Genomic DNA, 21,500 nt, shown 5'->3' on the forward strand with positions numbered 1-21,500 from the left:
AACATGTAAGACACCAGCTCCCTCTGCTTCTCTGACTCGAGGTACTTCCCAGAAACCCCAAACTACTTGTTCAGTGTGCCAAGTCTTGCCAGCACTTAGTGTGCAATGTTAAGGAACCCCATTAGAAACTACCCAAAACATCAAAGAAACAGTGAATTATGTAGTTTAATATGTCTGATTCAGCAAGCACTGCAGAGTCAACTGTCTCCCTCAAAGCACACTGCACGTGGCCTTGGTGTTTCTGTCTGAAAAGCACATCCAAGTCCCCCTGCCTGTCCACAGGAGATACAGGGAGAGACACTCCCAAGGCTTTTAGGCCAGTCAGCAGGGACAAGCCCCATCTTATTAAAGCAGCTGTGACGCTGCAAATCTGGGCATCTCAGCCCCTGTTGCACTGGCTTGTGCTCTCCCTGGCAATTTGCATACAAAATGTATATTCTTTAAACACATTCACAAATGTTAACCTGAAGCAGAATTTTTCTTTGCCTGTCAGCAAAGAACATCTGGAAATGATCAATCTCTCTCTCCACCTTGCTCAAATGTCTTCAGGGAGAAATTAATCTTTTAAGACATCTATATTAAAATGAAAAAATGCTTCTCTAAGCTTGCTAAATTCAGTTAAGTTTTCCTGTGAAGAAAGCATAGGAGGGAAAGGAATTCATTTTTTCTAAGAGTAAAAAAATACAAATCCATTTCCTTACTCTGCTGTTAGGTGCACGGCAAGGCTTCCATTGAGAAACAAAGGACCCCAGCACTGTAAATTCACATGTGCAATTAGCTCATGCACAGCAGACTTTCCAGTGCCTGTAGTGGGATTCATGCATAGCAGAACTTCATACACATGTGTAGCTTCTTGCAGGAATGGATCTTGCAGCATCTCTAAGGAGAAACGTTACCAGTCTGGGAACGGATAAGAAATGATCAGTGCTGCAATTTACTCTCACTCTCATTCTCCACCACCCTTTGCACTTAATATAAGAACCAGTGAATCAATTAATAGGAAAAAAACAGTCTAAGGTGAGGAAAAAGCTAACTTTAGAAGGCAATACTGGTGTGCTACCAAGAGCAGAAACATCGAACCCACTGTGTTTTTCCCAGTAAGGTGTATTTTGGGAGGGAGGCTGAGGTGCTGTGCATGCAGGGCCCCTCACTTGGGCAGGGTGTGCCTGCACAAGTATTTTGGTTTGGATCAGGAGGCAGCTTTTGAAGTGACTCTCCCTATCAGCCTGGCAGACTCTGCATTAGTTTTCAGAGTGCACCAGCTGGATTCCTTTCAGATGAAACTCAAACCAGATGATGCACTCTAGGAGTGCATTTAATGCACTTGGACTGCTGCTGAGCATTGCTCCTGTGGGAGCAACGCCGAGCTAGCCCACAGCATGGACTAGTTCACCTTACAGGCACTCTCCTATTGTGCCAAATGACTTATGAATGCAAACGTAGCCACAGATTAAAGACAATCTTTCAGCATGATATCAGAAATAGAACCGATCACATATAGCTTCCCAAAAACCCTATAGCATTAACCAGGGGAGTCAGTAAACCTGCTTATTCTTATGAAAATAGATCTACTAATTTAGCAAACAAAAGCCATATACAGTATAATTGAGAAAAACAAACAAATGCTCAAGATGGACTGACCACCTAAAATGGATTATTTACTCTCGAGTGCCAAGAAAGCAAATTCCCCAACCACTAGTATTGCTGGTTCTTAATGCTCAAGTGTGTATGCACAATGTGGGATATAAACACAGTTCTGACCAAAAATCCTGTAGAGTTGCTCAGGAATTAGTGCTATTATTAAATGTGACACTTTTTCAGGTTAATTTCTGCAGAATGCTATTAAAATCTAAGAGACTTTTGCAGCATGAGAAGGAAAAGCAAAAATCAGGGTCTACCAAATATTCCCAATATAAAATAACTGATTCATTTAAGCCCCTTCACATTATTTCCTAAACTCTGCATTTCAGATCAATCAATGAAGACAATTGTGTAACCCCCAGCACTACTGTTGTGCTATAGCCAAAGAAGCATCAAGTGAAGCTTCCACCTACCATGGGGCATATCCAGCCCCTGGAAACATTTGCCCTTTAAGCAAATCACAGTATTTTCCAAGTGAATAAGACCATTATCTTTCAGCTTCATAAGTTGCCAAAAGCCTGTGAAAAATTAAATGAGGTCTTTTAATTAAAAGCCTAAACACATACAGTGGGTCAGTTCCATCTCAAGGCCCCCCATTGCTTCTCTCAAGTATAATGGTAGTTTCTTTTCATTCCTTCTGCATAGTCATGAGAAAAAAGTTGGCTTTAAGGGCTAATTTAACTTCTGAGTGAGCTGCAGGGCATGACTGTTAAATCCTGTCCAGAGTTACCCTAGTACAGCAGCAACACAATCCTCAGTATCTAAGTCTGCTCCAAGGAAACTTGGATGCAGTGCACTGGAGTAGGTTTTGTGACCAAACAAACTGCTCTCAGAAATTATGTCTTTTGCTATAATTCTGCCATTTAGCTTAGAATTAGTTTGGGTTTTTAAAATGACATTAAAGTTGTTTTCTTTTTCCCTCGGCTATGTCAAAACAAAAGAATCAAGGCAAAACCTGAGGTAAATCACATGACCAGGAATACATCATCCCGAGCCATGTACACCTGTGCTGACACACAAGCAGAGTCCTTGTTCTCTATGAACACAAAACTACAAATGATAGAACTGCATTAGTGGGTTACATGCTTCCACAAAATGGAGAAAAAAGTTACAAGCTCTCTTGTTCAACTGCATGTTTTTGCTGATTTATACTGATTCACTAGTGCAATAAGTTGTCAGCACTGGCAGAAGGGCTGGTGGTGCCGGTTGCATCTCTATCTTCCCCTCCAGCACTGTTTTAAAGCCAAGAGGTCTGACAGGAATGGTGCGGGCCCAGCTGGCCTGGGGCAGCCAATGGGCTGGGTCACCTTGGGGAAGGCACATTCCTGCCTTATTTTTGTAACCTTCTATGAAAGAAGGTTAGGAGTCCATGGTAAAATTAGATAAATGCAACTTTTCAAAGCCAATTCTTCCTCACTTTCTTATTTTACAGAAGTAAGGGTTTTTCTGGAGTATTCTTAAATTTAAACCAACTATAACTTTTTCAAGCTGATAAAACCCTTTTCCTTGGGCTTTTCTCTACTAAGTTAGAAAGTTTGAAACTCAGAAATTGTCTGAAATATTAGTATGACATTTAACCATTCCTTATTTTCATATTGATTTTCACTGCTTTGTTGAAGACAAACCCATTTGACTAAAATTGTGTGCCAAATAAGTTTTTTCATTATGATCAATGTAAGAATTATTTTTTTTAAAGAGGAAGGATTATGGTAACTCTACACAGCATTCAAAAATCATGTGAAATTTACAGTGTTTAAAAGTTGTTTAAAATGCCTTTGTCTAGAGCAAGATATCAGGAAAGCAAACAAAGTAGATGTGTACTGTTTCAAGAGACCAAATTAATTATTAGAAAGTAAACTAGAAGTGAATTGGGGTCTGTGGTGTAGAGCAGAGCTGCAGATTCAACAGGCACTGTGCCAGCAGGTAACAAAAGCGCTCTCTGCTGGAGCAGCATGGCTGGAAAACCAGCAAACAGGGGATTCAAGAGACAAATTATTGATCACAGGGCCTGTTTGCCCAGAGGTCTGGTGGGTGATTCTGCCAATTGGACAGTGCATCTTCCTGCCAGCTATGTGATACTTTTCTGACTCAACAGCTGTCCCAAGAAGGATGAGAACAGGCAGGGAAATAGGGGATCCCCAGCCAGGGCAGGGGATGATACACACCTGGGATCCTCACAAGGTCAGACTAGAGTTCATTTGTCACTGGCTCTGAAGCATTCAAAGAGCCCCGGATTTAGACACATACAGTCTGTATCAGGCAAGTCTCCCCGTTTCATCAGCACTGAAATCACTTCATGACATGGATTCCCCTTACTTTCATGTTACCAGTTTGAGATGTCAGTTGTGCTTCTGTGGGGAAATAATGCAATGAATCTATTAATATTAATGCAATAATTCTATAGCATATAACTCTGTGTTGTCTTATATGTCTGTGGGTTGCTTTATATAGATACTTTGAAAAAAATAAGTTTGCAATGTGTAAGCAGTACTTCATTACTATGCCAAAGATCATGGCGATGGGGCTTATTTAACTGTCAGAGAGATACAGCTTTTTTACAAGTATCCAAGAGGCACTCACAAAGATTCCTGTGAGAACAAGCCACTAATGGTAAGCAAACCTTGTACAAAACACAGTATTCCTAACTATTAAAACAGTATGTTTTAAACAAGCCCTTGCCATTGCCAACCTTACAACTACATTAAATAATACAACCCTTTGAAATATTTCAGACAATATATAAACTCTTAATCTCACAAAATACAATTTTCTCAGTCCTAAAAAAGAGATTACAACAGAAAGTGACACTTGTTCTAGACCGGAAGCCTAGAACAGAGAAACATTTTTTTTGGTAAAATTCTTCTTTAGGTCTTTATTAAGTAGTTGTGATCTTTTCTACAAAATCAGTTAAATTAGTCTCACCTGGGCTTAAATTACCTGGGCTGGTTCCTTAAAATATCTCTTACAAAACTGGACCATGTTCTGCTCCCAACAGAGACTCTCCAGTGACTTTTGCTGGGACCCTGCTGCTGGCAGGGTGTTGTTTGTTTGATACCTTGGTTTGAGGAGAGTGTGTTAATCCTCTCCTGAGAAGTTCTGTGGTTTAATTCCCCATTACACTTTCCTGGGGTTACCCTGTGTTAATCCTGTATTTGTTTTCATATCAGTCCATCTGCATCAAGAAATATGTGGTAGGAGAAGTTATGGTAAGGGATGGGACATCAGTGTTCGATCCAAAGAATAAGTTCACCTTGTTAGAAGACAACAAAAACCAGACTTCTGGCGTTGCTGCTCACAGCTACAGCAAGGCAAATATGTGATTTATCTTTTGAGCTACCAAGAGTAAAGCATTCTAAAGATGAAGACCACTTCGTCTTCTAAATGAAGAGCCCTGATAAAATTATTTGATAAGGACCAAAAATGTTTATCTCCATTCATTGAATTCATTGCATTCTTCCGTCAATCCAGCTCCACAGGTCCTGGCATCCCTGAAAATTCCTGCTTTCTTCATAAGTGCCCTGAAGAAAACAGTTCAAAGGAACCAGCAGCACAAACCCATTCCAATCTCTGGTGCAACTCTGCCTTCCAGGCCCAACGGATCTTTGCACATTTCTAACAGCAACACAAATTCTGTGGACTCCTCTGAAGATGATGTTGTTCCTTTTGGTCTGTGATACTCTCAACATGAAGAACTGGCTCAATGGAATCTCTATCCCTCTGTTATTCCTGCTATTTCTTGGTTCCTAATTATATGACTTATAAACTTTCAGAAAGCAGTCCACTGCTACCAGCGGGTTTGTCTGAGGAACAGAACTATTCCCTGAGATTCCAGTATCCCATGGGAAGCCTCCCCTGCAATGAAAACACTGTATTTCCTTTCAGCAGTTTTCTGTATTTTGCCAACATTTTGCTCTACAGAAATCCTGCTTTTGTTTCAGTGGTGATATTTTGAGACAACTGCTGACTGCCCAGCTAATTGCTGCCTCTTGCCGCATCATTTGTTAAACTTCACCTCAGTCAAGGCATCCAGAAAACCCCTTTGGCAGTAATGGAATCAGATTTCTTAGCAAGGTGCCTCCATTTGCTCAAGGGTTTCCTAAACACATCCTATGCTAGTGTTTTTGAGAGCGTTTTCCCCTGTAACATTTGCCCCCCTGTGAATTACAGAGAGGAGTCAGTATCTCCTCCTGAGCATGCCTGGACAGCCATTTCCACTCAGTTGCTGTAGAGCAACTCACCTGTCAACAAGCTCACCTCCGTAGGACACCGGTACCACCATGCTTTGCCCAGGCCTGATGGTTGCTGTGATTTTTCCAGCTATTTAGAAACCAAACTTTCAGATTTTCCCAGTCTAACAAGTAATTGCAGGTGTCCTTAAACAACACCTCTCGAAATGGAAATGCTGCATCGCTGTAACCATTGCCGGGGTCCCTTTCAAGCGGTACAACCATTTATCCTTCAAGAACACACACTTCAGCTGTGATCATCTTCCATGCTTTTAAGACACAAGCCATTTGTAAATGAATCAGTGTTTCACCAGTGTCAGTAATAGCAGTGTAACAGAGGGATACCTTGCCACAGCTTCCCCATTAGCATTTCTGGGAGGAAGCACTGCCTGCCACAAAAGCCATTATCCTCAAGAGATGTGCTTTTATACTGATGTGAATTATTCTTTCCCAGATCATCCTGTCTTTCTTGGAAAGCCAAGTAACACAGCTGCTATTGTGCCAGCATCTGGAAGCAAAACAATGTGCTCACTGCAAACTAATTGCCTTCCAGACGCCATTTTTCCAATTTTGACAAATTTTTAGGAGAATTTCCTCAAATCAAACCCATATGCATTTTTTACTATCTTTTTTCCTGTTACACATTATGATCATAATTAGATTTGATTAATCATAAAAACAGTAGAATGATGAGTTAATAGAGGACTAATTTTCAGAGGCAATCTTCCCCATTTGTTAGTGGGAATATATGTTCACTCTCACTGTTTTCTCTTGAAAGACAATCCAGGATAAACTGTCCTATAGTTAGACACTTTTTGAACATCTGCACTATCAGCCTAAGTTTAGTTGCTGTTCACTCACACGTTTCACAGATCCTGATGCACAGAGTAGACAAATTTTCATTGTTAGATGCCCAGACCTGAAGAAAACCTACAAGTCTATTTCTTGAAATCTTTTGAGTTGCATCAGAAGCTGCAGCACAACCCCTTCTCTCATCATCTTTTCCTGAAGATGATGCACTGAAGCATCTCTACCAAACCCAACTTCCAGCTGCAGAACCAATCCACCCAGATAACTAAGCTTCAGACAGGCTCTCACAGCTTTGTTTCAGATGTCTTACTTCAGAAGAAGCAGCGTAGTTGTTTGTGCCATTTCTCCTGAACAGGGAAGCTGCCATGGTCACTGATTACAATGAAGATTTCATCAACCTGTAAATAATACAACTAGTCATTCCCAGATTAATCCCAGATTAGCCACACTGGTTTTCTCCTTGGAAACTGAGTATCAGATGGTGTTAACTTAAGACAACTGGATACTCTGGATATCATATGATCTGAAAACAAAAGAAGTGATTGGCATGGTAACTTCCTGAGCTGCCCTGTAGAATACCAGAGCAAACAACACAAAGGCCTCCTTGGTCATACCATTCATGGGAATGCATCTTATTTCCAGAGCTGGTGACATTAACCTTCAGCTGTAATGCTCAAGGAGCACTTCTCTAGCAAATGGAAGTATTTTAACACTTGAGAACTGAGCACTCCATTAAATATTATGGATTATTTCATGTAAAATCCTTCAAATGACAAGAAATGGTACCATTCATCCAACATAAACCTGGAATAAATTCTGTACCTACAGGATAGCAGAGGCAGATTTCTCAAAAAGTGTCTTGCTAGACATGCTATAATCTGCAATTCACTGCCTGGACACAAACCAACCCTCTGGGAAACTAACTGAACATCTGACTTTCATATCTGAACAGGAGCTTGCTGCCATTCCCTACCCTCAGTTCTCTGGGACAGCTACAGTATAAACACATCCCTGTTAAAAAAGGAGAAACCAAATTAGAGTGAGCCTTTTCTTTCAGCGGCTTCCCATTCAGCACTTCAAGTAAAACATCCTTCATTTCTTTGTAAACAAATCTCACAGAAACCATTTGATCTCAGACGACCAGGATCTAGAGACCAGCTATCTGAATAGCTTGTGACACTCTGCATCCTGAAGTGGATGATGTAAGGCTTCAGTGCCTGCATGGAGACAGCTGTTCCTATTAGAGAACCGCTCTGATTTACGTGGCAGTTTTTAGTGGAAGTTTCACATGCTATTACTGCAGTGAAGGAGAATTTACATTAGCATTCTAGACAAAGTGATGCATGGGCATGTATCATTTATCACTATCTCTCAACTCAACAAGATGCAGACGTCCAGAGTTCCTGAACTGTCCTGCTACACTGGCTGTCCACCTAGTAAAAGCTCCATTTCAGCAAGCAGTCGTATTTGACTGTGGCAAAGAGGTCTTTATCCCTGCTGGAACTTTGCAGCGTCATCATCACTAAGGGTGTGAGAGGCTTTTTCCCCTTCCAACCCGGAGGCCAGCCTTGCCCTACTCCCTGCCAGCCTAGTCCCTGCTCTAGCCCAGCATCGCAACTGCGGATGGAGTATTTTGAGAAACCCTACACGGAGCTGGCACTCCATAAGCTTTGTCATGACAGCATCCCTCATCCTGGAGCTTGCTAGGACAGAGTCCGATATTTGGGTTTGTGCATGGGGAACCCTCAGCTGTGTACAAGTACCATTTTTAAATGGTTTCCACACTAAGAGCACAGAAGGGGTGGAATACATCACAGTTTTGGCCCGATAGCCCGTGAAATTGGCAAGGAGCAGTTGCAGACTCTGCAGGCAGACAAGGATCCAGAGAAAGCATCAGCACACTGCCAAGGCTAGAATGGCATAACTTGTTGATAATTTCACATATTCACTAAGAAGGAATACATTTTTCTATATACTGATGTTCAAAAGATTTTTTAAAAATCACTTAAAGAATATTATCATCATATTAGCACATATGCATACAAAGTCTGTTCTGCCAAAGAAAAGGTAGTCCAAGACAGAAGGAAAAAGCACAAATGTTTACATTAAAATTTAATTTCATAAACTTCTATTAGTAGGCCCTTATCTCACTGCAGACTTCCTAAGGCACAAAATCTTTATATGAAAAGAAACCTAGAGCAACCCTTCCTTCAATCCAGTGCCAGCTAGCACCTTTTCATACACAGACTCAAAACTCCATGGAGCAGGATGTCACAAATGCAACAGACATTGACTAGCACTTTTAGAATATTACCAACTGTTTGTACTGAAATAAATACAATTTGGCAATAAAAACCATCACAGCTTTGTTATAATTTTCATCCACATAAATATCTAGATTCTATTTTCTATTTCAAGAAGAATACATTAAATGCTTCAAGTCTTCCTGCATCAGTTAGTCTCATGATTCACTGATGCAGATCCCATAATATCAAAATAATTATAAAATATTAAACTCCATTATTAGGTCCATTTTTTTCAGATTGTAGTTGTATATTTATTTAAACAAAAAAACCCCTAAGGAATCTGTTGAGTCATACATCCCTGAGTGGCATATAGTACAGAATTCATCCCTCCTATTCACCATGCATGCAATGCAATATTTATACTGCAGATGTTTTCAAATGTGGTTTTATTCCAGTGATCTATTTGCAGTCTAGACATATATTTAAAAACAACAATATGCAAACATATCACAGAACAGTACCTAAAAAAATCTTTACTATATACTCCTTTATAAAAGGTTTTGACACAATGGAAAAGTCAGTCCAGAAAAACTCATGTTACCAGGTTTCTTGATAAACAAAATATTATGAAGCCCTCTAACCTGCATGAGCACAAGTATCCATAGCAACAGATCCCTCTTTTAAATCCTCCTTTTAAATAAACAGGTTTAAATGTTGTTTGGTAAACAAGTTTCTATCACAACACTGTCCATTTAATTTTGTGCTTTCCAAAAGGCAAGCATACTACAGAAATAAAATTCCCTACCCAACAGGAGAGAGAAATTCAGTAAACATGTATTTGTTTCCCATTCCAGCAGAGGAATCCAAGTTCACTGAAATTTTCATTATGTCTAAATCCATCACACCCTGCTTATACCTTCTTCTTCTTCTTCTTCGCCTGCTCTCCAGAGTCTACTTTACGTTTCTTAGCAGAAGCTGGTTCATCATCTTTTTCACCATCTTTAAATAAAAGACAGAGTTAATCAAAGTCAGCAAAGCCAGTATTTTGTCTTAAACACCATCCTTGTCTCAGAAAAACTGACTTAACCACACTTGAGAGGCCTGGAAAAAAGACACAGTAGTATTAACTGATAATATCCTCATTTTTGGAATACAGACAGTGTGTGGACAGAACAAGAATGGTTATTTGTTATTACTACCATAGACCACTAAGGATAACTTAAGAAGAGGCTTTATGCTATTGTACAGTACTGTTCTAAAAAACTTATTATTTGAATAGATAATAAGAAAAGTTAGAAAAGGACATTTTAGAAGCAGGAAATAATGTCAAGGTTAATTAACCATTTATAGTCTTACTTTAAATGAAGACTAAGAGAAATGCATGGGATGAACACACAGAATACATGGAGCAAGACATATGGCAAAAAAAGAGCAAGATAGCAAAAAACCCATTCCTTTGGAAAAGGTTTGCTGAGAACTTTACTGGTGAACCAAAACATTATTGTGTGTTCTGAAAGCCCAGAATTTCTTCTTCTGGTTTTGTTCTCTTGGTTGTTGCTGGTTATTCTCTTTCTCCAGCAATTAAAAAAAAATTCCTCCCACCTGTCAAATATTTCTTTACTTCCTAGATTACCATTGCAGCTCGTACCATGATTAAAAGTGAAGGGGATAGTAAATATTTTCTTCAGTAATCTGTCACGTGGACATACTATTTAATTCCCCTCTTGGACCTCAAGTTTTGCAAACGCTCTAAAAATAATCTGACCTACATCTACACCCAAGGTCAACACAGCAACACCTGAAGAAGCTCTCATACCGTTTTAGCAGCACCATGACTGAACCTGTTACATTCACAGAACTAGAGCTCTACAGTTTTTAATCCTTCCCTGCTAATGGCAATGGGACAGGAGCGGAGGGATTGCTGGGGGCTCTATATTGACTCTAGGAAAGTCGAAACACCGGCAGTGCAGTTCAACCATCCCCGCAGGCAGAGCGCTCTGTCCTTGGGCAGCAGGGGATGCAGGACAGGCCTGCGGAGCTTCCTCCGGGCTCAGGGTAGGGAGGGCTCCGCTCACCGACCACTCAGGGACCGCCCGCCCAGCCCGGCTCTCGAAACACACCCAGCCTGTGCAGGCACAGCCGCCCCACGCCAGGGCCTCACCCGATTCCAGGTGCTCCTGCTCCTCGTCCGGCAGGAACTTGGCCTGGCCGGCCGGCCGGGGAGCGTCGTCGCCGTTGTCTTCGTAGATGTTGGACCACTTGATGGCCATGTCGACGGCGGGCGCCGGCGGCGGCGGCTTCTCGGGCGGGCTGTAGGTCTCCGGCGGGGGCACGGCGTTGCTCCTCCACACCTTGAACTCCCTGGGGGGCTGCGGGAGAAACCAGAGCGCCCGTCACACTGCGCAGGAGGGCCGGGGACGGCCCTGCCGGCGCCTCGGCCGCCGCCGCGCCCCCCGCACCTCCTCGGGCGCCCGCAGGACGCGGCTCTCCCAGTCGATCTCCTTGTTGAGCGGGTTGTAGAGGAAGGCGGGCGGCTGCGACACCCGGCGGAAGAGCTCGTCGGGCGGCGGCAGCCGCGGCCGCCCCGGGCTGCCCCCCGCGGCCGCGCCGGCCCCCGCGGGGTGCTCGTCGGGCTGGGGCTCGTCGGGCTCCGAGTCGGAGCTGGAGCTGCCGTAGGCCGCGAAATAGCCCAGCGGGTCCTCCCCCTGCGCCGCCATGGCGGGGCCGCGCCTCGCACCGCCCGCGGAAACCGCGCCCGCGCCGAGGGTTCCGGCCCCGCCGCGGCCGGAGCGGCACCGCGCCGCCCTCGGGGGAACGGCGGCGGGCACCGGCAGCGGGGATCCTGCGGGAGGAGGGAAGAGCTGACCCGCCGGGCGATGCAGGGCTCCCGCCACAGCGCGGGGTGCGTTCCTCCGAGCGACCCGAGACAGACACCGAAAATCAGACACAAAACCGAGCAACCTCCAATTTCTACCTTTTCACACCTGGAGGCCTAAAGGGAAAACGTGGCTAACCCAGGGTAGACATAGCGCTGACCAGCGCTGTCTATCCAGCAGGGTATCTTTACCACAACAGATTTGTGAAATTTGTTGGAAAAAGTTTCTATTAGACCTCCCCTGTCGTTCACACACACACACACACATATATATATATATGTAGCTATATTTATCTGTTACTGTATCAGCTAAAATACTTACTGGCATGGTTCAAATGGCACGATGCTGTGTCGAGGGAGGTTTAGGCTGGATATCAGGAAAAAGGTTTTCACCCAGAGGGTGGTCGGGCAAAGAACAGGCTCCCCAGGGAAGCGGTCACAGCACCAAGCCTGTCTGCGTTCAAGAGATATTTGGACGACACTATCAGGCACATGGTGTGATTCTTGCAGTGTCCTGCACAGCGCTAAGAGTTGGGCTCAACGATCCTGATGGGTCCTTTCCAACTCAGTGTATTCTATGATTCTATGTTCAGATTACTTATACTACCACAGAAGCGGGATAAGGTCTGAGCAAGAGGTTTTGGTTATAATATGATCAAGTCCTTTACTGTAAAGCTACTGAAACTGTGTCCAGCTGACATTTCATAATCAATGTCATAATCATTATTTTGACAGAAGCCCTACACACAAAGTCCAATGGAAACGACCACTGAAGTGAAACTCCACAGTCCCTGCAACATTTGCAATTCCTTTTTTGAGTCATGCTCCTCAGCACTCAAAGTTCTTGTTTCTCCCCCCCATTAATAAAAATAAAAATCTTAATTTAAGAATGAAGTCAATATATGCATGGTTGGAGGCAACACTTCTCACACCTGTAGGAAGCTGAGCAGTAATTTGAAAAAAACCCAAGAATCAGGTTAGTAATACTAGACATGAACCACAGAAACTATTTAAGCAGCTGAGTTCTTGATTTCATATGCATGTTTGCCCTATAGACTGCTCTTGAATGCAGTCCTACTGGCACAGGCGTTTCACATTAAGTCAGTCTTTCCACCAAAGACAAACCTCTCTAACAAGACAAGGAGAACAAAAGCCTCCCGCACACACAAAACCAAAACCACACATCCACTTACCGGCACTTGCTCTTGCAACCTGCACATCTTAATAACAAGAGAGGCAGGCAGGCAAACAGGCAACTGTACAAAAGAATTTATTCCAAAAGTTGTGATAAAAATATTTTTACAAAATGCACGCTATAAACATTTGGTAGGATAATACATTCATTCAAGGTCTCAGGTCAGTAGCTTCCCAGGGAGTGGTCCCTGTAGGGTAGGCTTCCTGCAGGCTGCGTGCTGGGTGGGTGGCACACCCCAGTGTGAGGTGAGAGCTGCAAGGCAGCCTCCACCCTGAGCTGAGGCACTTTGTTAAGGCCAAGCTTGCTCGCTCTCCTCCCTTTACAGCAATCCAGGAAGGGACCCAAACCTAAGCACAGCTCTTTAAGTGGTTACAGTGGGCATTTAGACGAATCACTTTTTAGACATCTCGAGTAAGTGCAACTACAGTTCAAGTTAATGGAAGAGAGAGATTTCAGCCTACCCTTAATTTCGTGTTAGAGAGCAAAGTTTTGCTTGCATATTTAGGCACTTAACTTCCAGAGTGCCATCTAATCCAGGCAGTTTCACTGAAAAGCACTTTCACCATCCTGACAGTCTATGACTGTAGATGCATACAAGAAAAACAAGGATTCTTATAAACACATCATTATCAGATGTAAGCTATTCATATACTCGGTATGGAGTGTAGTTGAATATTGCAGTTTATTTTCACCTACTCCCAAAACCAGAGTAGTAATGAAAAACAATTTATAGAGACTATATTGAGGTCCTGCAGATGACCTGTCTCCATAAAAGGAGAGCAGTTTAGGAATATTACCTCGTTGTGAATTTAAATGGAATTATAGCACAGTATGAGGGCCTTAAATACAAACCTACCCTTTGATATACTGAAAACATCCCATCACTTTTAAGTGTAGTACCACAGAACACAACTGTACACACGTCCAAGTAAGAGTTTACCTAATTTTAAAATTATTATAGGCCACCTGCATTAAAGGCAGATTACAACTCAAGAGTGTGAGAGGAATACAGTTTGTTACACTGTGTCAAGAAATGAGAACCTTCCCATGTTGAAGCAGTTTAAAATGCATTTGACTCTAAACAATTTGAAATGTAAACCTGTCTGTCTGCTTTGAAAAGGAGGTATCTGAAGTGCCACATTTCCAGAAGTCCTCAGGTATGGATACCTTCTTGTTACAGGACTTCTCCTCCACTTTTCCCTACTGAGACAAAACATATAAGCTTTGCTCCTTAAAAGCATCCAAAAATAACATTTTCCTACAGCCCTCATGATGCTGTTACAGCAGTTTACATCCTTTTTCCAGTACTAATGAGAATTTATATTTAAAGTGCATCTCGAATCAGGAATCTCAAACTAATATACAAGAATAACATGTCAAGACTTGCAGAAGTATATTTTTGCTATCCAGTGCCTTTTGGTTTACCAGAAGGACAAAGTTCAGACAATGAAGAGACTCCTTGCAAATAAGCACAGCTACAGATTTGGCCAGATTTGTAAGGTTTTTAGCAAATGGAGCTGCATGTGCATACATGGAGAGCAGGAAATCATCCTACTGAGAAACATTTAACTTGGTAAATGAGTTTAACCTTTTTGGTAAGTAAGCTTAAGCTTTTAGTTTAGAAAGTTATTTTTTGTTTTTCCATACTCACTACTTTTCCTAAATATCTTTCCCAATTCACCCATCACAGAAACACTAAGAAAAGCTGACTTGTTAGTTTCTGTAGGAAGAAAAGACCCATTTGTTCTATAATTCTAGCATAAATATCTGCAGCTACATGTGAAATCTTATACACATTGGTTTAAAAAACAAACCTTTGCTGGTATAGTACCAAGATATTTTGAAAAAAAGCTCCCTAAATGAAAACAAAATGAAACAAAAACAAAACAAAATGAAAAAAAATCAAGCAGCTCCAGAGCCATACAATTACAAAATAAGACTTAAAACAGAAAATGCATAGATTATATATTGTTTCCTCTGATTTTGCTAACAGTTTCAAAACAACATCTTTTTAAGCTGTATGAGACATCACACAAAGTTTCAGTACCATTTGGATGAACATACCAACGTCACTACATTCACTGTGGTTGAAGAGAACGTGATCTTAAAGGCAAAAAGCAATTGTCACTTGAACTAGTACACGGATCTTGCTGGTCTGACTGGAGCTCTGGGGGTAGAGGGGGTGCACCTGGGTCTCCAGGCCCTGGGAGGGTGGCTGAGAAAACAGTGCTCTGTGAATTTCCCATCTCTGCAATTGGTAAATTCATTGAATGAAGAGAGACAGCGGACACAAAAGCGGCGGTGCTATAATCTTCTTCTGGATGATGTATCTGGGTAGACTCTTTGTCTTTTGTTTTATCAAAAAAATTTGATTCATCAGAAAATGATCTAGAAAGATTATTTGTTCCTCCGTACAGTGAGGTCATACAGGTGCTGCAGCTTAGACCTAAGATAAAAAGACAGAAACTGGATTTAATTACAGTACAGTGCCCTCTTAAAACTGTGCTCTGATTTATATAACAGTAAGGTTGTCAAAGATCAATTGTCTGTATTTTTAACACTTCATCTCCCCTGTGACATCCAATATTCATGACAAATTAAAAAACAAACATGCAGGTTATCTAGGCTGATCAGAATGGTTTCTCTGCACCTCAGTATCAGCTAGTATTTGTCAAAGATGCACTGTAATTTAAGGTTCATTTCAGAAAGTCACTTTAGCCTTTCAGCCCAATTTTTGTTTGATTTTTCTGTGTTCTTCAAAGTTTTAAAAATTTCAGCTACATGGTTCGGCTCCAGAGTGGACAGCATTTGAAGGCTGTTTTACCTGAAGCCAGAGAAAACTTCAGGCCCTTCATCTCTAGGGTTAAAACATACTTCTTCCTTCTTTATTTCTCTTTTGAGTGTGGAAGGGGAAGTAAAGCTTTTGGTGTAGAAAGCTTATACTTTCTTCCTCAGCCTTAAAATATGAATACACGTAGTCACTTCAAGCTTTGTGTGTCAACAAAACCTCTGTGCCTGCATGAAACAATGCACACACGTATTTACAGTGTCTAATTTTAAGCTTTGGCATTGAACACATACAGGGGAACTCCCCTCAGGTTGCATTTGCTGGCATATCTTCTGCTGAGGTGCAAAGTTTAACAAAACCGGAGCAACCTGCCACTGCAGCAAATAGCTGCAAGAGAAATGCAAGGTGGAAAATAACCACCTATTTTTGAAAAGCAAAACTGAAATGTGAAGACAGATTTATCCACCATAACAACACAATAGGGAGTGGTTTTGCAATTAATTATTTACGATGTGTTCAGATAGTAAAAAGGCAAAGCCAGGATACATGCACTAGGATCTTAAGCCCAAACTGGTGATATTTCCAAACATGTTGTTCCAAACAGTAGAGGAAGACTTTAATTTTGCAGACCCTCAAAATAAAACTTATGTCTTACACACATTATTATAAACTTGTTACCTTTGAGAGCTTCAAGCTTTTCATTTTTGACTTTCAACACTACATCAGTTATCTTTTGTAACAGGAAGTTTTGTGTTCTTTCTCGTCTGATAGATTCAATCAGAGCATCTAGTCCCTTTGGGTTTTCTGCTAAGTAGTCCAATAACTTCCCAGTTTTTTTCCTACTGGAAGATCGAGCAGAAATTTCTTCAGTGTCCTCTCGAGTGAGTATTTTCTTTGAACGCAGGTAATCGAAGTGTCTCTCAGCTATGATTTTATCACACAGGTAAGGACGCATCCTTTCTAAAGCCTGAAAAACAAAGCCAACTTGTATTAGCCAACACTTCCATTTATTCAGAAGTCTGTAGTTGAAACCTACAGATTTGATTTTGATACAGGTTAGCCAAAGAGTTCTTAAAGCTGCCACTGCATTACTGAGATTTTTCTAGTGTAAAAAAAATTTAAAAAACCTGTTACCTAATTATCCTTTTCGTTAGTTCTTTGAGTGAATTCAGGAGTTCTAATGCATATTAAGAAATAAGCTGACTATTATAGAAAATGTTAATTACATCAAGTCTGTGGTTAGCACATTTCAAAACAGTAAACAACTAAAAATGAAAAGAAATTATATCAAACAGCATCTTTGTCTACAGACATACTTATTCTCACTGACCACCCTACTGCCACATTTCCATACTATTTGCATTCATGAGGCACAACTCCAAAATATTGCAGATGCTGATATTTTCTGTACATAGAGCAAAAGCAGTGTCAGAGCAACAGCATGAATACACTCACAGTTTAAAAGGTTTGTAACTAAACACCACTATTGACAAATTGACAGATTACTGCCATCCAAAACACACATGCTTTCATCCTTAAATGTACATACTCTCATCAACATTACTGGCTGCTTTTTGTCTTCAGCAAAGTGCCTTCTTTTGGTTCAATATTTTAGACTAAACACCTGAAGCACCTTGCACACCTCTAACATGCTGCACAGACCACTGCAATTCTGATGACTAGCAAAAGCAAAACAACTCTATTTCCTCCTGCAGCATAACTTCAGTGTACAAGTGTAAACTGGTTGCTCGAGTCCTCTCTATAACGAGCAAAGGGAAAGAGGTGGAAGTCTGTCCATGGAAGGTGACTCTATTGATCATCTAAAGCCCCATCATGCAGTCAGTGTTGGGCATGGGAAAGCAGAGGCATCTGTCTTAAGCACTTCAGCAGCAGTGCCACTTCCTATCTTCAGGAACTGTAACACTTAGTAAGAGACCATATTCTCTCGGAGATCATCTTCCCAGGAAAGCACACTATCTTTTGTGACCCTACTCAGTATCAATGGTTTTATATGGCTCACCACATCCTCCTCAAGACAAGCTTACCCAGACCAAGATGTTCTTGCAAGCTGGCTTCCAGCTGTGGGTTCAGTCAGTGACACAGATTAACATACAGATTGTGTTATATATAGTTTGACTTCAGCAGTTCTTGTCCTTTTCTTGTGTAACTACCCGATGCCAGCTATTGCAGTATTACCCTGTGGTTCCACAGAAGCAAGTACTAACTTGAACATGTCTCACAGAACCAAACAAAGCATTTAATAAAAATGACATAAGCATAAAGCTACTAAGAAACCAAAATCGAAATCCTAAGAGTCCTTACTGTACTTTAAAGGAACATAAAACCCTCGATAAGTCAAACATAAGACACTGTAAATTGCAAACATGGATGGGCAATAAGTAACTGATAAACTGTGATTTTATTTTTTTTTTAATTAACCAATCACTTGTTGAGGTTGGTTAGCATATTGCTTGCTTCCGAGTCTCACAAGGAGATAAATTAATCCAGACTGAATCAGGATGAAGTATTCCCTCAGAATCCAGACATCAGTGAATAAATATGGGGAGGGGGGAGGATCAGGAAAATATACAACAAGAAGATTCAATTAAAAGTATTTAACTATATTTAATGAAGATATTCACGCTCTCTAAAAGCGAATTTCATTGACACCAGGAGTAGCACGTACATGTACAGCCAGGCTTTGAGTACCACGTTAATTACTCATCCCGGCTGCTGCCTCCTGTGGCCTATCCCGGTGCAGAGACACCTGGAGAACCGGCCCCGCGCTGCTCTGGCCTTGAAACGCCACACAGGGGCGGGCCGCTCGCAGCGGCACAGCCGGCAGCGGGGACCGCGGGCGCACACCGGGCCCAGGGCTAAGCTTTTGCGGGTCACTACCGGCCTCACACCGCAGGGACTCCGGAATTCCCCGCTGCCTTCCCAGCGGCGCCGCGGGGCCGGGCCCGCCCGGCGTGACCAAGCGGAGGCGGCGGCCCCGGGTCCCTCCTTCCGCTCCCCACAACCGGGCCCCACTCGCAGCTCCGCGCCCGGCCCGGGCACTGCGGCTCTGGGCCCAGCCCGCCACTTACATCCTTCTTCACCTCCGCCATCTCGTCCTCCGTCAGCGGCCGCCCCGCGAGCCCCGAGCTCGAGCTCGACCCCGACCCGGGCCCCGAGCCCTCCATGGCGGCCCCAGCCCGGCACCGCTGGGGAAACCCGCCCGGGGCGGTGCTTCCAGGCCGGCCCCGCCCCCGCCGGCCCCGCCAATGGGCGCTCAGGGACCGCGCTCCGCCCCGCCCCTGAGCCCCGCCCATTCGCGCGTGCGCGGAGTGGCGCGCGGCCCCCCCGCGCCGGGAGCTGGAGCGGGGCTGGAATGTGGTCCCGCCTCGTCCCGCCTCGTCCCGCCGCACGACACGGGCACGGGCCGGGGAAGGGCCACCTCCTCGCTGTCCTGCCACCACACTCCTGGCTGCAGCGGCGGGTTGAAGCTGCCCCTCTCCGGGCCTGTCAGCAGCAGAGGCCGCTCCCGCCTCCTCCTGGGGCTGCGTGACCACCGCTCCGCTAGCGGCGGGCCGTGGGTGCCCGATGGGGTTGGGGCCCGCAGCGCCCGGCGGGGGCCTCTGCTGGCACATCGTGCCAGGGGCTTCAGGGTGACGGTCGGTGGTGGTTCCCCGCGCGTTTTGGGGACCGCAGTTTTAGTCCCCCTCCGCTGCTCGGGGCTCTGCGCCAGCGCAGCTCCAGGGGGAGCCGCTGCTCCGCCGGGACGCGCCCGCCGCCGGCTCCCGGGCCTGCCCCGCCGGGCGAACCCTCGGAGAAAGGACAGCGGCCGAAACATCATTAACCGGTGTTCTTTCGGCTGCCGAAGGTGGAACTCGGGCTATTCCTGCACTCTTAAAGACTTAGTTTCCAGCGGATAAACATGAAAGCGTGTAGAGTAGAGGTGATCAGTATCGGGATTTACTGTCAGTAAGGCAAAACTACTAGTTTTGCGGTACTTTTACAGTTTTGCAAAGCCCTTTTGTTTGATATGCCTTGTTAATGCAACCGTTAATGTTAACTGTGATGATACCTATTTTACAGTGCTAGCATTCCCAGCATTTCAATAAAGCCAAAGATCCTGCCCAGAATACTTGAGAAATAAAGGACTGGTCACTTGGTGACAGGCTTATTTCTGTAGAACTGGGTGTTAAAATCACGGCCAATCCCCAATCCCTGCCGCTGCTGTGATCTGCCCGGTGAAAACTCCTTCAGACCCACCCTCGCCACCTAGCCCTGCAGACCTGATTGTTTGTCATTGGGCAGCACACCTCTGCTCACAACCCAAATCCTTCTGTGGTGTTATTCCTACCCTAAGAAGCCTTTCTTTGCTGTAGTTCATTAGAATTTCTCTAAGCTGTTTGTGTATCTCTAGATTAAACATCTGAAATACAAAGTAAACTATTTATCTCTAGTTCCTGCTTAGAGGGCTGCAGGGCAGACCATTTTTTTCAAGTCCAAGTGCCTATATTGATCCTCCCTAATCTGTGCTATGCACTCAAATACATGGAAAGGTTTCAGATTCTCTGATGCTTCTGGAAAGCTGATTGTGGCACTTCTGAGGCAGAGCCAGGCATCTTCCCAGCCCCTGATTCCCATCCTTGTTTATTAAACCACATGCTTTCCAGCTCCCCCTCTTCAAGGTGAATTATATTGCAGACTTTGTTGGCTCTGTACAACACTGCTGATAAAAACATCTATCATGCATTCTGGAGTTAGAGTATTTGTTAATAACCTTGCTCAGCCAGAGGTGCAGTTCAAAGCCACGTGATGTCTGGAGGGTTAGGCTGCTGATTCCTGAGCCATGTAAGAGACAAACTGGAATGATTTAACTTCATCAATCAGAAAGAGAACATGCAGTTAGAGATACAAGAATAGAATATATTTTAGCAGACTTAATGCCAATAAACCCTAACAGGATATAAAGGTCCAGGCAGCAGGAAAAAGACTACTCTCTGCGTGAAACTCATTTCAGGAGGGTAACAGCCACTCAATACTCAAAAATGAGCCTCAATGTAGAGTGAGTTATGGGTCATTTCTTTCAAGGCAGCTGGGAAGATTTTGGACATTGCACCGATTTTATGGGTATGTTCATATGTAATGTCCATCTAGTATAAATTTCTACAGTAAACTTACAAATAAATTTTGGAATCTGCAGCAACTAATGGCAAGTTTTCAGCTACTAAACCACAGCAATTGACCTACAGGTCATGAATTTTTGGGGATGATGTTTTTGAGAGCATCAGCATGTCTGGATTTTATGATGCAGGAGACAGTGACTGATGTTTTTTTGGCAGCATGTACTTAGAATGGGGAGTGAATCCATACAGCCAAGCGCAGAAGTCTCTAATTGATGAAGTAATATTCTACAGCTAATTTTTGCAAAGAACACTCCTTTTTAAATTACTATTATGATTTCACCTTTAAAGGTTGGATATTCTGTGAGAAACTTCTTAATGTGGCAAGTGGGAGTGGCTTTTATAGATTTTGTTTTTAATAATTGCCATTTAGAAACAAGTTGAAGTAAATTGATACCAGCTCTCCCCTGTAGATATGGGTACACATGTAAATGCAGTAGTTTACAAATATTAATTGCACCACACTAAAAGTATCCACATTAGACATAGCACTGATTTAAATATATTAGTATAAAAATCATACTTTTAAACAATGTAGTTAAATT

General features: G+C 43.1%; 2 protein-coding genes across 4 annotated transcripts; both read right to left on the reverse strand.

The window, feature by feature from the left end:
* Positions 1-615: 615 nt before the first annotated feature.
* Positions 616-11,725, reverse strand: CUNH1orf52 (chromosome unknown C1orf52 homolog). Of its 3 annotated transcripts, XR_007907236.1 has the most exons (5): positions 11,383-11,724; positions 11,085-11,292; positions 9,840-9,922; positions 3,807-3,992; positions 616-900 (listed from the first exon to the last, which is right to left on the reverse strand). XR_007907236.1 is itself a non-coding variant. In XM_051804176.1 (4 exons), exons 1-4 carry the CDS (start codon positions 11,638-11,640, stop codon positions 880-882), a joined length of 570 nt encoding a protein of 189 aa, XP_051660136.1. In that variant the 5' UTR covers positions 11,641-11,725; the 3' UTR covers positions 625-879. The 3 variants fall into 3 exon arrangements, 2 of the variants coding, with proteins under 2 accessions (XP_051660136.1, XP_051660149.1); XM_051804176.1 differs by lacking the exon at positions 3,807-3,992 and having other exon boundaries at positions 625-900; positions 11,383-11,725; XM_051804189.1 differs by lacking the exon at positions 616-900 and having other exon boundaries at positions 907-3,992.
* A 1,292-nt stretch (positions 11,726-13,017) lies between these two features.
* Positions 13,018-18,991, reverse strand: BCL10 (BCL10 immune signaling adaptor). The gene is made up of 3 exons (XM_051804140.1): positions 18,871-18,991; positions 16,460-16,748; positions 13,018-15,439 (listed from the first exon to the last, which is right to left on the reverse strand). The coding sequence occupies exons 1-3, from the start codon at positions 18,964-18,966 to the stop codon at positions 15,072-15,074; spliced, it is 753 nt and encodes a 250-aa protein (XP_051660100.1). The 5' UTR covers positions 18,967-18,991; the 3' UTR covers positions 13,018-15,071.
* Positions 18,992-21,500: the final 2,509 nt, after the last annotated feature.

This window comes from Manacus candei, unplaced genomic scaffold (assembly GCF_025592945.1).
Source record: "Manacus candei isolate 608988 ecotype Guabito, Panama unplaced genomic scaffold, ASM2559294v1 h1tg000005l, whole genome shotgun sequence".
NCBI classification, from domain to species: domain Eukaryota; kingdom Metazoa; phylum Chordata; class Aves; order Passeriformes; family Pipridae; genus Manacus; species Manacus candei.

What these genes read in the sequence shown, in the direction of transcription:
- BCL10 (XM_051804140.1), bottom strand. Translation starts at nt 18,966, where the DNA reads ATGGAGGGCTCGGGGCCCGGGTCGGGGTCGAGCTCGAGCTCGGGGCTC. An exon ending in TGGCGGAGGTGAAGAAGGAT is followed by an intron (nt 16,749 to 18,870) that starts GTAAGTGGCGGG and finishes TTTGTTTTTCAG; the next exon opens with GCTTTAGAAAGGATGCGTCC. An exon ending in AAAGCTTGAAGCTCTCAAAG is followed by an intron (nt 15,440 to 16,459) that starts GTAACAAGTTTA and finishes TTTTTATCTTAG; the next exon opens with GTCTAAGCTGCAGCACCTGT.
- CUNH1orf52 (XM_051804176.1), bottom strand. Translation starts at nt 11,640, where the DNA reads ATGGCGGCGCAGGGGGAGGACCCGCTGGGCTATTTCGCGGCCTACGGC. An exon ending in TCCTGCGGGCGCCCGAGGAG is followed by an intron (nt 11,293 to 11,382) that starts GTGCGGGGGGCG and finishes TTTCTCCCGCAG; the next exon opens with CCCCCCAGGGAGTTCAAGGT. An exon ending in GCAGGAGCACCTGGAATCGG is followed by an intron (nt 9,923 to 11,084) that starts GTGAGGCCCTGG and finishes TTTTATTTAAAG; the next exon opens with ATGGTGAAAAAGATGATGAA.